At 47.6% G+C, this 16,388-nt stretch overlaps 1 protein-coding gene across 1 annotated transcript; it reads left to right on the top strand.

The window, feature by feature from the left end:
• Window positions 1–2,008: 2,008 nt before the first annotated feature.
• WFIKKN2 (WAP, follistatin/kazal, immunoglobulin, kunitz and netrin domain containing 2) lies at window positions 2,009–10,037 on the top strand. Its single transcript, XM_036755605.1, is given in 4 exon segments — window positions 2,009–2,075; window positions 2,377–2,483; window positions 2,485–2,712; window positions 8,523–10,037. Coding segments are annotated over 4 exon segments (1,917 nt in total).
• Window positions 10,038–16,388: the final 6,351 nt, after the last annotated feature.

The raw sequence follows: 16,388 nt of genomic DNA, 5'->3' as shown, positions 1-16,388 counted from the left end.
GCTGAAGGAAAAAAAAACCCACCAAACTGCTGAAATAGACAAAAGTCTATAAGGGAAAAAATAATTATATTTTATTTATTTACAGGCAAACCAGCTGCTGAAATTCTAATCCAGAGTATGAAATGTACTCCCTAAAGGCATATTAGGTGTTAGGAGTGGGGTGGGGTGGAAAGAACCTGGATACAAGACTCCTAGGCTTCATCTTTGCTCAGCAGCTGATTTACTATGGGACCTTGAACAAATCCTCTAAACTTTCTTGCCTTAGTTTCCCCATCTGTAAAATGGTGAAAATCACTACATTTACAGTGTTTTGTGGTATTGTGGAAAGCAGGCAGCATTTGAAACTGGAGTAACTAGACTATTCTAGGTTACATAACTAGGAATCCTGGGTCTGTTATGATATGATATGCGACACTGAGCAAATCACTTAACCTTTTGAGTTTCCTTATCTATAAAGTGAGGAGGTTGGACTAGTTGATCTCCAAGGTTCCTTCCAGCTCTAAATCTGTCATTCTATAATCTGCAGTGGTTGAAAAACAACAGGTGCACACATGTAGAATGTAAGCTCCTTGGGGATGGGACCAGGTTTGGTTTTGTCTTGTCTTTCTATCTCTAGTGCCCAGTACAGGATCCCACACATAGTAGGTACTTAATACATATTTGCCAAATTGGATTAAGTTTAAAATATAGACTGTTATAGTGCAGCAATGAAACACAATAGACGGAGTGTGGAGTTGAGTCAAGAAGTCTCGAGTTCAACTCCTACCTCAGACATTTAGCTGTGTGACCCTGGGCAAGTCACTTAACCCAGTTTACCTCAGTTTCCTCATCTGTAAAATGAACTGGAGAAGGAAATGGCAAACCTTTCCAGTATCCTTGCTGAGAAAATCCCAAATGGGGTCACAAAGAGCTGGACCCCGCTGAACAACAAGTAAAGTGCTTGGCCAAATTAAGGCAGCTATATAAATGCCTTCCTTACTGCATAGTATTCCATTTCATGCCCACATACACAAAAATTTTCCCCTCTCTTCTACAGCCCCACCACAAAAGTACCCCCTGCTATTCAAAGTCAGTCTTGACAAGGAAGGCTCAGAGAAGTTTGGGCTGTGCAGCGGCAAGGGGGAGAGAGCATAGAAGATGCTTGTCCATCCCCATCCTTCCACCGATGGTTTCTTAAGGCCCTTGCCCACCCCAAGGCATGGCAACTAGAGGTTAGACTTCAGGAGATCTCGCTGTCCAGGGAGGGCTCTACTGCCACCTCCAGCTGTGTGCTTTTCATTCAGCCTTGAGAAGCCTGTGTGGAGGAATGTGATAAGCCTAGAGCTGCCCCAGACCCACCACCCCCGCCGCCCCGGGCTGTGGTGCGGTGCGGTGCGGGGTGGGGTGGGCCGCGTCTAGAGCCCTGCTTCATTCTCCGCAGCCCAACTCCCCTGGTATTGATTCTCTAGGGGTTGGAGGCCAAGTTGGGACGTCGGGGAGCGCCCCCACCGTGGCCCCACCAAGGCCCAGTAAGCTGGCTCTAGAGGAGCCGGGGGCGGGGGAGTGGTGGTGAGGCTCCTGGCTGGGGACGCGCAGCACTGTTGCGGCTGCTGCTTCTAGGGTTGCTTGGTCGGGCTCCCGGGCGGGCGGCCTCTCGGCCTCAGCTTCCCTCGGGCTGGGAGGGCGTTCAGGCAGCAGCAAGCAGTGAACGAGCCTGTTGTTTTTCCACGTCATTTGCTCTCCAATGTGTTATCAGGGCCCGCCCGGCCGCCGGGGTGAGGGTGGGGGTGGGGGGGAAGGAGGGGGTACAGCCGGGGCTGAGCGGGTCCCTCCCTGTAACAAGCGATTGTGTGTTCTCGCCTGCCTTCGGAGGTGGTAAAGGAGAGAGGAGGGAGGGTGGGTTGGGACTGGAGGGGGAGGCCCTGGGGAGGGGCAGGGGTACTGCAAAGAGGGGGGAGGGCGAGGTGGGGAAAAAAAATCCCTTCACTCCCGTGGTCTTGTCCCGAGCCAATCTCCCCCTCGGAAGTACATGCCATTCCTGGCGCGGGAAGGGGTTAAAGGCCTCCCTGAGCTCAGAAACATGCAGGTGTCCCACGGTGCCAGATACAGACGCCTAAACTGTTTCCAGCTCCCCCCACCCACCCACCCCTTTCCTTTTTTTCTTTTTCTTCTTCTTTTTTTTTTTTTTTTTGCAACAAGTCTGTGGGTCGCCAACGGGACAGAGGCAGCGCAGCAGCTCGTCGATCACAGGCATCGAAGCTGCTCTCTCCAACTTGCCGGGGCCTCCAGGGAAGCTGCTTTCTCTTCAAATTAAGGGGTGGGCTGGGGGCGGATTGCTCCCGAAACCTTTTCATCTGGACTGTGGAAGGTTGAGCAGTGTAGTCTGACTCCCGGGAGGTGGGAAAGCCTCGCTGGGGTTGGGAGGGGCAGGTGTATCCCAGTCCCTCAGAGGAAAAGAATTGAAATCCAGGGTGGGTGCTAGGCCAGCTCTAGCTGGGGGAAAGACTTTTTTTTTTTCCTTGGAGAAGCCTCTGCGAGGGGACCATGTGGTCCTGGCGCTTGTGGGTCTGTTGGGGACCTCTAGCTGCCTTGCTGCTCCTGGAGATGCCTCCCGTGGGCCACGCACTGCCCCCCATTCGGTATTCTCACGCTGGGATCTGCCCCAACGACATGAACCCCAATCTCTGGGTTGACGCTCAGAGCACCTGCAAGCGAGAATGTGAAACAGACCAGGTGAGTCTGAGAGTCGGGCTGGGGGAAGAAGCCGCACAGTAACACGGGGCGCAGGGAAGCCTAACGGATCGAAACACTAACCACAGATAATTTACGTCCGTGTGGCTCAACCAGATTCGAATGTGGCTTGGTGACATTGTCCACCCTGAAGATAGTCCGGGTTTCATGATTTTTTTTTTGACACGAACTTTGGAAAGTTGGGGAGAAATGGGAAAGGCCCCTCTCTACCTCCCAGAAAGATGCTTATCCATTGGGTCCTGACCCATGTTGGAACCTCTCTGCCTGCAGCTGCTTGCCTCCACCCAATGTCTAGTGGAGTCCGGGAAAAGATGTAGCCAATAATTAGTGAGTGAGTGGTGGGAAGCAGAACAGCACCGAGGACAAAGAAAGCCCCTTGCTGCTGCTGCTGTTTTTGAGGGGAATGATTCTGGGGGAGCCCTTGGCTTCCCTCCCAGCACAGGTCAGTTTCTGAAACCAAAATTAAATTGATGGAAAGAAGCTGCCCCTTGGAACCGGGAGACCAGAACTTGACCCTTGACCTTCCTAGCTTTGTGACTCTAGGCAAGTCACTATTGCTCTGAATCTCAGTTTCTTAAACTGTAAAATGGGGGGTGATAATACTCACTTTGCCTCTGTCACAGGATTGTGGGAAAGGCGTTTGTTAAACTAAAGTTCTGGTGAATGTGAGTTGTTATTCCCTCCTAGCAACCCTGGGTTAGTTTCCATAGCAAGAATGAGGAAGTATAGAGCATGGAGGCTGTGTCTTGTAGTAGAAAGAGCCCTGAATTTGCAGTCATGAGACCTGGGTTTGAGTATGGACTTTGTGTATGACTTGGCAAACAGCCCTGCAACTCAGTTTCCTGATCTGTAGTAGGAGGTTGTCCTAGATGATCTCTATAGCTCATTCCAAGGCAGCTGGGTGGCTCAGTGGATAAAGCATAGGACCTGGAGTCAGGAAGACCTGAATTCAAATCCTACGCTCAGACACTTACTAGCTATGTGACTCTAGGCAAGTCACTTAACCTTGTTTGCCTCAGTTTCCTCATCTGTAAAATAGGCTGGAGAAGGAAATGGCAAACAACTCCAGTATCTTTGCCAAGCAAACTCCACATGGAGTCATGGAAAGTCGGACTCAACTGAACAACATAGCTCATTCCGACTTTAAACTATATGAAACCTGTTCGACTTGGGTTCTTCTGGTCACTGCTACTTAGTGCTGTCACTAATTAGCCATGTGACCTTGGACAAGTCATTGTTCCTCCTCTGTTACCTTATCTATTTTGAACAAGATTGATTGAGCCAAATGATTTCCAAGCCCTCTTTCAGCCCTAAATCTTATGATATCTAGGGGTCCTTTTAGCCTGCCTTCAGCTAATTCAGTGTTTCAGTGAGGAACTGAATGGCAAGAAAGAACTGGTTTTAAACTCTACGTCATACGTACGCTGGTTGTTTAACCCTAGGCAAGTCATACGTTGAGTGGAACATAATAGTTGCTGGTGTTCAGTCGTGTCTGATTCTCCGTGACCCCATTTGGGGTTTTCTTGGCAATGATACTGGAGTGTTTGCCATTCCCTTCTCCAGCTCATTCTGCAGATGAAGAAACTGAGGTAAACAGGGCTAAGTGACTTGCCCAGGGTCATATAACTAGTAAGTGTCTGAAGCCAGATTTGAACTCAGAAACGAGAGTCTTCCTGACTCCAGGTGCTCAATCCATTGCGCTTCCTTGCTGCCCTGGCACATAATAGGTACTTAATAAATGCTTGTTGACTGACTGCCTGACAACTTCTTGGTACTCTAGGCAACTTTCTCTGAATACAAGTTATTAAGAAGATGCCAACCTGCATTGGTGGAGGGAGTTTTGCTTGACAGTTACCTGTACCAATGAAATCACAGCCCCTATTCCCTATCCCTATCATTCAGCGTGAAACAGCGAGAAACACTGTTTCTAGAGTAAGAGGACCTGCCTCTGACTCTTACCACAATCTGTGTGACTCTTGGCTAGTCATTGAAACTCCCTAAGCCTCAGTTTCCCAGTCTGCAAAGTAAAAGGGTTAGATAGATGGCTTCTGGTTCCAGATCTATGATCCTTTTGATCTGTTCAGAGTAGCAGGCTCTAGAAGCCAGAGACCATTGTTCACTGTTTCCTGGCATTTATCCTGAAACTATTTTTCTTCACGCCCCAGGCTGAAGCAGTTCACGCCAACTGACCCGCTGCCTACCTGGTCCCAAAGGTCAGCAGATAGATGGAGGTCTTGGGCATTACGAACAAGTCTGTGGATCTGAGTCTGAATTAATTAGTGTTGTCATCAGGAAACATGCTTTGCTTTCTGACCTTTGGGTGTGGGGAAGAGCAACCCTCCTGTAACCCTTTTCCTTCACCACAACCATTTCACTTAAACTAATAGAGTCAGAATGGTAACAGGGATTTCCCACTCCCCAAGTCCCCAGCCCAGTTAGGACAATTGCCAAGACAAGTCAGTTGCACACCACACAAGTATTTCATGTTGGCTCTGAGAAATAACAGATAGAGATGAGATTTACTTTAGAGGCAGGGGACCTCTCACCTGGCTTGTGGATGGTCAAGAAGACTGTTTGCTCTGTGGGTAGGGATGTGGGCTGCATTTGGTCAATCTGACCCAATAAACAGGTAGCGTATTCAGTGATGGAATATAACCACACAGTCCCTGCCACCTCTGGATGTCTGTCCACGAGTGTGTACACCTAGGATCACAGAGCTAAAGTTGGAAGAGCCCTCAGAGGCCATCTAGTCTACCCCCCTCATTTTACAGATGAGGACACCGAGGTCCAGAATCACATGAACAGTAAGCTTCAGGAGTGGAATTGCAACCTAGGTCCTCAGATTCTTGAAGCAGTACTTTTGCCCCTGTTCTACATGGGGGACTGAAGATTCAGAGTGACCTTAGTTTCAATCCGAGCCTCTGAGCAGAACTTAGCAGATCGACCAAGTCTGGCCTACATTTGGGCCAGCAACCTCCTAATCCTAGACCTCTAAGCCCTAAAGTCCATTCTTCAGCACCCTGTGAGATTCAATGGCTGTAAGGAAAAGGAACAAGTAGCTTCCTTCTACTTTTTCTCCTGGTGCCCTCTCTTCCATGATCCCCCCTCTCATTTGCCTGACTATAGGCTGTCAAACCTGAGAGCTTCCCATCTTGGGTCCATGCTCCCATTCGTTTAAAGCAAAGGAATCCTGGAGTCCACCGATAGATTTCAAGGGCTGCGTGAACTTGGATGGGGAAAATTTCCACATCTTTTATTTCCACTAATGTCCAACTAAAATTTAGCATTTCCTTTGATTAAAAAAAAAACCCACATTATTCTGAGGAGGGATCCATTGGCTTTATCGGACTGCCAAAGGGATCTGTAACACTAAAAAGGCCAAGTAAGAACTTCTAGTTTAGAGAAAGGAAGGTTAGGGATAGGTGCTGAGGCAGTGATTTCACTGGCATAGGGATTTACTTGGTAAGGAAAGTCCTTCTTGCAGGCCAGCACTTAGGGTCTTTGAGAGTTGCCTAGGTCACCAGTGACCTGTCCAGGGTCACACAGCTAGTGTGGCTGCCAAGCCAGCTCTCTCTCCACTGTATCATCTTTGTTATTATCTTGTCTACCGTTCTAACTTTACAGCTAAGGAAGTCAGAGAAGTATCACATAAGTAGCAATGGTAGACCGGGTGTAAAGCCCAGGTCTCTTGACTCCAGGCCAACCCTTTTTCCACTGCCCTACAGATGCCTCTCTTTGGGGAGGTCTGGGGGCCTAATAAGGTCTGTTACTCCCAAAAGAACAAAACAACCATTCTAACCAGCAAGAGGGGAAAACTCCTCCACCACCCAGGAAGTCAGTTGCAAAGAGGCGGGAGAGGGACTAGTACTTTTCCCCTCTTAGCTGAAGTGGTATTTCTATGGGGCTGAAATCAAGGCAGGAATGAAAAGCCGCAGGTATTACGTGGGCTGTTCCTTGTTTACCAGACTCACTCCTGGACAGAGATCGCAAGGCACAGAGGGATTAGGAGCTCCGCCTGCCCCGTAGGTACGATGTGTGATTGTTGGAAAAAAACATGCCGTGAAATCCTTGATTGTTTCTGCTCCAAGACTGTGTTGCTAATTTCGAGGAATTAAACTAATGCCTTCCGTGCGTGACTCCAGACAAAATCAGAGGGGATTACGTACAGGTTGGTAAATTCTCGCTTTCACCCTGCCTGACCTTTGCTATTGGATGGATTTACTGTGGCCGTTTTCTGGAATGGATTTCTCTCTCTCTCTCTCTCTCTCTCTCTCTCTCTCTCTCTCTCTCTCTCTCTCTCTCTATCTCTCTCTTCTCTCTCTCCTCCCCTCCCCCTCCCTCCCTCTCTCGATCTTCCTCTCTTGCTCTCTCCCTCTCTCCCTTTCTTCCTCTCTCCCTCTCTCCCTCTCCCTGTCTCCCTCTTCTTCTCTCCCTCTCTCCCTCTCTCCCTCTCCCTGTCTCCCTCTCCCTCTCTTCCTCTCTCCCTCTTCTTCTCTCCCTCTCCCCCTCTCCCCCTTTACTTCTCTCTCTTGGAAGTGGGAGCCTTCAACAGAGACCCCTCTAAGCACCTAGACTGAGTTGTCAGAGAGCAGGTCAAACCTGTCCTACCATTTACTAAATGATGATGATGATGATGATGCTAGCTAGCATTTCTATAGCATCTTAAGGTTTACAAAGTACTTCACACGTTATCTCATGTGACCTTCACAATAACCCTGGGAGGTACTATGATTATCCTCATTTTATAGCTGAGGAAACAGGAACAGAGATGTTAAGTGACTTGCCCAGGGTGATACAGCTAGAAAGTGTCTGAGGCAGGGTTTTGACTCAATTTTTCCTGACTCCAAGTCCAGTGGTCTATGCACTGAGCCACCCATCTGGCTTAATAACATGGACAACTCTCCCTAGGGCCTCAATTTCGTTGATCTGTAATTTCACTGATCAATTTCATTGATCTCCATTTCATTGGTTACCAAAATGTTAGGTAAGTTAAATGCTTAGGCAGCCCCTCAGGGGATAGAAACAAATTCTTGGATGCCTGGCCTAGCATCTTTCTAGCTGTCAATTCTGTTTTTCTCTTTAAAGACTGGGGTGATTTGTGTTTCACACATTTATTTACACATTCATTCTTCAACAGACATTTATTAAGTACCTATTGTACACAGAACGCAGTGCACAGTGCTGGGGAAACTCAGTGTTCAAGACACAGTTTACAAATTCATGGAGTCTAAATTACAAGTCTGTTAAGCATGTCCCTGTGATGCCTAGGCCACTACAGAATTCACTATTAATCCAGGTATTAGTTTAATTCCTCGAAATTAGCAACACACTCTTGGAGCAGAAACAAAGAAAGATTTCATGGCGTATTTTCGACAATAACACATCGTCCTTACTGGGCAGGCAGGGCTCCTAATCCTGTGCTTTGGAAGTAAGTCCGGGAGTGAGTCCCGTGGACAAGGGGCAGCCCACGTACTACCTGCAGCTTTTCATTCCTGCCTTGATTTCAGCCCCATAGAAATCCTGAATAAGGACAAACGGTATAAAGTTCCTTCACCCTAGGCTTAGGGTCACCTTTCCCATTCTCTCTTAGGAGAAACATAAAATCATAGGTTTGTAGTTGAAAGGGACCTTAGGCTACTCCTTCATAATTATTAAGCATCTGCTATGTGCTGGATATGGGAATCCCAAGACAAAAATAAAGCATCCCCTGCCCCCAGGATGCTTACATTCTCTCCCCTCCTCCCTTTCTCCTAATCTTACATTCTAACCTCCTTCTGGTTGGCTCCTTCCAGGAGTGTGAGACATATGAGAAATGCTGCCCCAACGTCTGTGGCACCAAGAGCTGTGTGGCTGCTCGATACATGGATGTGAAGGGCAAGAAAGGCCCTGTGGGCATGCCCCGGGAGGCCACCTGTGACCACTTCATGTGCCTGCAGCAGGGCTCTGAGTGTGATATCTGGGATGGGCAACCTGTCTGCAAATGCAAGGACCGATGTGAGAAGGAGCCCAGTTTCACTTGTGCCTCTGACGGCCTCACTTACTATAATCGCTGCTACATGGATGCGGAGGCCTGCTCCAAAGGCATCACGCTCACCGTAGTTACGTGCCGCTATCACCTCACTTGGCCCAATACCAGCCCCCCACCACCAGACACCACTCTTAGTCCCACCACAGTCTCCCCAGAAACTCCCATGGTGGACCTGGCAGCTCCAGCGCTGCTCAATCACCCTCACCACCAGTCGGTCCGTGTAGGGGAAACAGTGAGCTTCCTCTGTGATGTTGTAGGCCGACCTCGGCCAGAGATCACATGGGAGAAACAGCTGGAGGACCGAGAAAACGTGGTTATGCGGCCCAACCATGTGCGTGGCAATGTGGTTGTCACCAACATAGCCCAGTTGGTCATCTACAATGCCCAACCCCAGGACGCTGGCATCTATACCTGCACAGCTAAAAATGCTGGGGGGCTCCTTCGTGTTGATTTCCCTCTGTCTGTGGTACGGGGGGAGGTGTCAGTCTCAGAGCATGGGCCAAATGGGACGGCCTTCCCCATGAACGAATGCCTGAAGCCGCCTGATGGGGAGGACTGTGGGGAAGAGCTGACCCGTTGGCACTATGATGCCCAAGCTAACAACTGCTTCACTTTCACCTTTGGCAATTGCTACCACAATCACAACCACTTTGAGACCTATGAGGCATGCATGCTGGCATGCATGAGTGGACCCCTGGCTGTGTGTGGTCTGCCTGCCCTACAGGGCCCCTGCAAAGCATATTCCCCTCGTTGGGCATACAACGGGCAGACCGGCCAATGCCAGTCATTTGTCTATGGAGGCTGTGGGGGCAACGGGAACAACTTTGAGAGCCGAGAGGCTTGTGAGGAAACTTGCCCCTTCCCTCGGGGGAGCCAGCATTGTAGGGCCTGCAAGGCCAGGCAGAAGCTGGTGACAAGCTTCTGCCGGAGCGACTTTGTCATCCTTGGCAGAGTCTCAGAGGTGACAGAGGAGCCAGATTCTGGACGAGCACTCGTGACTGTGGACGAGGTACTGAAGGATGAGAAGATGGGGCTGAAGTTTTTGGGCCAGGAGCCATTGGAGATCACCTTGTTGCACATGGACTGGGCCTGCCCCTGCCCCAATGTAACTGTCAGTGAAACGCCACTCATCATCATGGGAGAAGTGGATGGTGGCATGGCGGTGCTTCGGCCAGATAGCTTTGTGGGGCCTTCGAGCATCAGGAGGGTCAGGAAGCTGCGGGAGGTCTTGCACAAGAAGACCTGTGAGCTCCTTAAGGAATTCCTTGGCCTTCACTGACCCCCTTCTCTCTGTGTACCATTTCCTCCCTAGTCCTCCTTCACTCCTTGCCCCCTCCCCCAAATCACCTTCTTGAGCATAAATACACCTGGCATAGTTAGGACCAACTCTGAGTCTTAGGCCAATAAGAAAACTTCAAAAAAAAAAATCAGTCTGGAGCAAGCCACCATTACCTGAGGCTACTCCTGAGAAGCAAGGCTTTCCTCCTGTTAATTTTGTTTAGAAAGGGGTCGCCTTCTCCTCTAGTCTTTCTCCGTCCTGGTGATTTAGGAGACAGTGCTGATGTTGTCTCTGGGGTTCTCCTGTAACCTTCCTTGGTAGCCTCTGCCCCTATTCTGTTATCTCTAATTCTGTGTGTGTGTGTGTGTGTGTGTGTGTGTGTGTGTGTGTGTGTGTGTGTGAGAGAGAGAGAGAGAGAGAGAGAGAGAGAGAGGGATAGAGAGAGAGAGAGAGAGAGACAGAGAGGGAAAGAGAGAGAGAGAGAGAGAGAGAGAGAGAGAGAGAGAGAGAAGCAGGAAAGACTAGATGAGGTGGAAGAGGGGAAAGAGAGAGAATAGGGAACAGTTTGTCCTGGCCTGCTGTGGCCTTTTGGGGGCAGAAACACCTTGAGTTAAAATGGGTGTGGCTGCTCCAGGCTAAAAGCCAGGATTGGTGGAAGGGATGTTGGGGGAGGAGGAGGGAGAGTCATCCACTTTGAGAGCAGAACCTAAAACATGCCCCCAACTGGAGACTCATGGGAGATTTGGAGGGCAGGCCATCCCTCCCTCCACCTGGTGAGTGACCCAGTTTTCATATGTGGACCAGGTGTCTTTGGGTGGGAGCTAGTCTGTGCTTTGGAAAAACATACCCTGGGGTGCTTAATGTTACAAAGACATCAACAGGGTACGTTTTCCTTCAGCTTGGCTGCTAGAGAGAGCTGGGGAGGCAGACCCAGTTCTGTTCTGTCCAATCTTTTGCTGCATCCCCGAAGGAAAGGTAAACAACACCCGAGAAATCTCTAGCAGAGGCAGGGCTAAAGGGCCTGTTGTTAAGTTTCTGATGTCCGTCACCCCATTATCCAGCTTATAAAGATCTGTATTCTGTATTTTCTGTATTCCCTCCCCAATACTCCCTTAGAGATACACTAGTCTCAGCAAAACTAATTCCCACAGGGTCCATAGGACATTGCTCCAGCCAGTCCATGCAAAGCCCCAAACCCCTAAAAGGGAGACTGGGGAAGGAATTCTAGGACATAACCTTTTAAGAGATAACTGGGCGTGTTTCATTTGCCAGGCTATCATCCCCCAATGCAGGCTCCCAGTTGGGAAAGTCCCCTGCCTGGATATAGCAGCCTTAAGAGACACTATCTTCATTTCATCCCATCCCATTCCAGCCATGGATGTAGGGGTATATATGTCAAACCTAACCAGAGCAATTCTTGAAGACTTCCCTGTAGGATACCATTTTATGGTCTCATTCCATAAGTGGGGAAACTGAAGCAATTTCCTTCTTTCTCCCCAACAGGAGTCCTGGGATAGATGTCCTGATTTTTTTTCTAGCTGAGAGCTTGAGCCTGTCTCCAATAGCTTGCTCTGTTAAGAAAATAAATGGGACAAACATTCCATTGTCCAGATTCTATCATCTCAGTGTTGTTGCTTGGGTTGTTCCTAAGTGTACATGACTTAGCTATCACCTGTATCTAGAAACACCCCCTTTTCGCCCTTTAGTATCTACACACAGACACACACAGACACACGCACACACACGTACACACACACATACACACGGAGATTTTCTGAGCACGTCAAGATCAGGAGCCACCTTGCTTCTCTACTGTGAAAGTGACATGGGAGACAAAATCCGTTTCTAGATAAAGATGTGGGAAAGGAAAAGAGGAAGACGGGAGGAGGAAGAGGAGCCAGTCTCTTTGAAGGGATGGAAATGTTGCTCACTGCTACCATCTGGTGGTCAAATCAGGAATCAGTAGGACATTAGGCACGAAAATCAGAGCTGGGTCTAGAGAGAAAGAAGTTGGGAGAAACCTTGTCCAAGGGCATTAGCCATGAGTGCCTGACTTCATAGTAGGTACTTAATAAGTGCATGGCTGATTGATTGAGGACCTGAGATTAGAACAGGAGTCATGAAAAGTTAGGCTCATCCCTCGATGGTTGGAGCTTAGAACACAAAGCTAGTCTACATAGCCAGGCCTCAGAAATCATCCTCGGTCATTTTCCAGGGAAGGCACCTCAGATGATTTATCATGGTTGGTCATCGTGAGACGACTTATCACTTAATCATACAATTCCTCCCAGGCAGCACACCTAAAGTGGTGACCACTTATTCCTTAACTAGTGTCTCTTATCTCATCAGGTCCTCTGCCTTTATTTCCTTCTGCTGAACCTTAAACAACAGAAAGTTGAATGGTGGAACACTTCTGAGTGAACTGATCACCACCCCCTCTTTGCACCATACCCCTTAACCCCCTGCCCCATCAGGAGAGCACGGAGGGGAAGACCTAATGAAACTGAAGGGTCACTGTGCGGAGTTTCTGTGTCTTTCCTGAGTGTCTGGAGAGAGAAGTATAATTAAAAGGTCAAAATATTTATGTCTGTTCTTGCTATTTGGATTGGGGGCAGAAAGCTATAGCATTTTCCACAGTCACTTTAGAATGGGAGGGGGGTCTGACAAAGGCTTAATCTTTTTCCCTTTGTGACAATAAGGCATTTGTTTCTCAAGGACTCCTTCCCCAGTTGTCCCGAGGCTTTTGGCATCACCAAGAACACTGAAAGGTAAAAAAAATGAGTTTTACCTGGATGAACAAATGACCGTTCAAGTAGGTTTTTCAGTAGGTGGACTTTGGGGAGATAAGATGGACAGAGTACCTGGTTTTGGGAAGTGTAGAGAGGTCAGGTCCACCCAAGTCTCTGTGATGATGCTTTGTGAAGTCCCCAAATTCCCATCCTCCACGCTCTGGAGTCTCAGGATTGAGTTTTTGTCACTTATACCACTCTCCATTCATTTGGGCTCCCTCTCCATGGACCCTTCTTTAAAACAGGAGGATGAGGGGTCCCATGAAGCTGTTGGCACCATTCCTACCTCACTGTGAATTAATCTGATTCTTTATTCCCTGCGGACTTGAGAATGTTTTTGGGAGAGGGTAGCAAATTTTGAAGCACTGGACCCTATCATAAAGGGCAAACCTTAATTGGATCTTCAGTGAGTAGCCTGGAGACACTAGGTGCAGGATCTAGAAAAGGGAGATTCTCTCGAAGGGAGCTGAGACATCACATGTGATAAACTTCTCCTATGTCACAATTTTGCCAATTTTGCCCTGGGCCAACCCTGTCAGGGACATTCTTAGCATCTGCCTCTCTTGCTGAATAGGTCCTAATCAGAAATCTTATGAACAGGTGAGATGTAGTTCTGGCCTGTCTTTCCCCACTCAACGTCTTTTCTCTAAAAGGCAGAAGGGTGTTTTGTCCAGGGAACTTTTCTCATCTGGGCATTAGAACACTTGACAAAAGGCTATAATCAACTTATGAAGGGGAAGGTCACCTTGGAGGGACTCAAGATTTCCCTTTGTCTCCTTTGCTGGATCTTTGTCTAGGTCATGCCTGCTAAAGGTGAGTACCCCACCAGGATTCTGCCCTCAACCCTCTTCTCTTGTCCCTCTATATTATTTCACTTGGGCTGTGGTGTAATAGAGTGCCAGGCCCGGAGTAGAAAAGACTTATCTTTCTGAGTTCAAATCTGGCCTCAGACACCTAGCTAAGTGACCCTGGGGAAGTCATTTGATCCTGTTTGCCTCAGTTTCCTCATCTGTCAAATGAGCTGGAGAAGGAAATGGCAAACCACTCCAGTATCTTTGCCAAGAAAACCTCAAATGGCCACACAACTGAAAAAAAAACTGCACATCTCATCAACATCCATGGATTTAACGATCATCTCTATGCTGATAATTCTCAAATCTACTTATTCAGACCTGACTTTTCCCCTATCCTCCAGTCTCATATCTCCAACAACCTATCGAACATCTTGAAATGGGTGTCCTGTAGTCATCTTAAACTCAAAGTGCCCAAAACTGAACTCATCTTTCTTCTCAAACCTACTCCTTTTCAAATCTCCTTATTATTGTCTAAGGTACCACCATCTTCCTGGGCTTGAAACCTAGGTGTTGCCCTTAATTCATCATTCTCTCTCATTCCCCATATCCAATTTATTGCCAAGGTCTTTTGATATTTTTTTTTTTGAAATTCATTAATTTATTTTTAGTTTTAGTTTACAACATTCAGTTCCTCAAGTTTTTGAGTTTCAGATTTTCTCCCCCTCCCCACCCAAGACGGCATGCAATCCAATATAGGCTCTACATATACCTTCACACTAAACATATGTTCACAATAGTCAAATTGCAAAGAAGAACTACAACCAATGGAGGCCTGGTAATTTTTACATTTATATTTTTAATTTACAAATTTAACATTTAACATCTCTCACATATGCCCCCTTTCTCTCCTCCTACCTGGTGAAGGCCTCTCTCACCTCATGCCTAGACTATAGCAATAGTTGGCTGGTTGATCTCCCTGACATGAGTCTCTCCCCTTTCCAACCTGTCCTCCACTCAGCTGTCTAATTCATCTTCCTAAAGTAAAGATCACCCACATCACCCTCTCCTCCTCAACCCAGTAGACTCCAGTGACTCCCTATCGCCCCCAGGATTAAATACAAAAACCTTCTGGTTGGCACTTAAAACCACTTCCTACCATGGCTCCCCCCTCTATTTTTCCAGTCTTTTTACCAACCCCTCTGCCTCCCCCCGACACACAGAGCAATCCTGGCACACTGGCCTCTTTTTCTTCCTTACACGAGACTTTCATCGCCTGACTCTGAATGTTTTCACTAATTGTACCCAGTCTTGCCACTGGACTCAGATGGCCCTGGAGGAGAAAGTGAGGCTGGTGACTTTGTGAAGCCCTCCCTCACTTATATCCAAGTCACTTGCACATCATGGCATTACCTTCCTGATGTGGTGGTCCTCTAGGACAACAAAGGACGGTAACAATAACAACCACTCAGTGCCTGGAATGTTCTCCCTCCTCATCTCCCCGTCCTGGCTGCTCTGGGTTCCTTCAAGTCCCAGTCATCATTCTACTTTCTGCAGGAAGCCTAACCCTCTTAATTCTAGTGCCTTCCCTATTTGATTATTTCCTGTTTATTCTATAGTTGATTACATGTTGTCCGCCATTGGACTGTGAGCTTCTTGAGGGTAGGGACTGTCTTTTACCTTTCTCTGTATCCTCAGTGCTCAGCACAATGCCTGGAATACAGTAGGTTCTTAATAAATGTTTGTTGACTAACACTCCTCTTAACAATACCATTCAGGGTCCTGTTGGAGTATCCAGCTTCAAAATGTAAGTTAAACCCACCAATTCTATTCAATAAAAAACATTCAATTTAATATAATTCAAGCCACACATATAATAAAAGCATTAAAAAACAAAAGATATTTAATTAAAACAGAATAGCAGGAAAATCACAAGGAAGTGAACATGGTAGTAAGTATTCCTTGCACCTATACACAAATTACTTCCTTCTCCCTAGATTTCAGGGGAATTTACTGACATAAATTCTCCATTTAATGTCTCATCATCCCCAACAGAGTGGGAGAGAGACACGGTCATTTCAGACTCAATACAAAGCTATTCTGCCTAGCCAGATTCCCCTTTAGCTCATGGCCAGACTAGTAGTGAAGGCTCTATCAGTGACTCTTGTAGGCCATCATCACAGCCAAAGTCTAGGCAGTCAATCAACAGCATTTATTAAGCACTTTGTATGTGCCATACTCTATTCTAAGCATTAGAAGACAAAGATGGAATAGTCCTTGCCCTCAAGAACCCTACAGTCTACCAAGTCTAGATGGGATGACAGAGCTCAGCACCCCCAGGTCTATACTAGCTTGTACTTCATTGGACAGTTCTTTTGTTGGCTTCCTTCTCCATCGCCACCCACATTTCTGCTGTACGTCTGTGACCAGACCTACCAAAAAAAGGGGAGGGGGAGTTAGTGGATGGAGCACCAGCCCTAGAGTCGGGACCTGAGCTCAAATCCAGCCTCAGATACTTACTAGCTGCATGACCTTGGGCAAGTCACTTAACTTTGATTTGCCTCCCCCCTCCAAACAATAATAATTGAAAAAAAAAGTACAGAGTACACAGTGGATGATGTCATCACACTATGGGCTTGTGCACAGCTTTCTGGGAAATGAAGTACAGAGAACAATTGAGGTTCTTTAGGCATGTCCCTTATATTTTTGATGGGAAGTGAGGAGGGGAAGGCCTATACAATCTGTGAGTGTTCTGCCAGCCCTGTGCATCT

This window comes from Trichosurus vulpecula, chromosome 4 (genome assembly GCF_011100635.1).
Source record: "Trichosurus vulpecula isolate mTriVul1 chromosome 4, mTriVul1.pri, whole genome shotgun sequence".
Taxonomy (NCBI): Eukaryota; Metazoa; Chordata; class Mammalia; order Diprotodontia; family Phalangeridae; genus Trichosurus; species Trichosurus vulpecula.
Note: the sequence above shows the minus strand (reverse complement) of the source record. Positions and strands in the feature narration are given on the sequence as shown.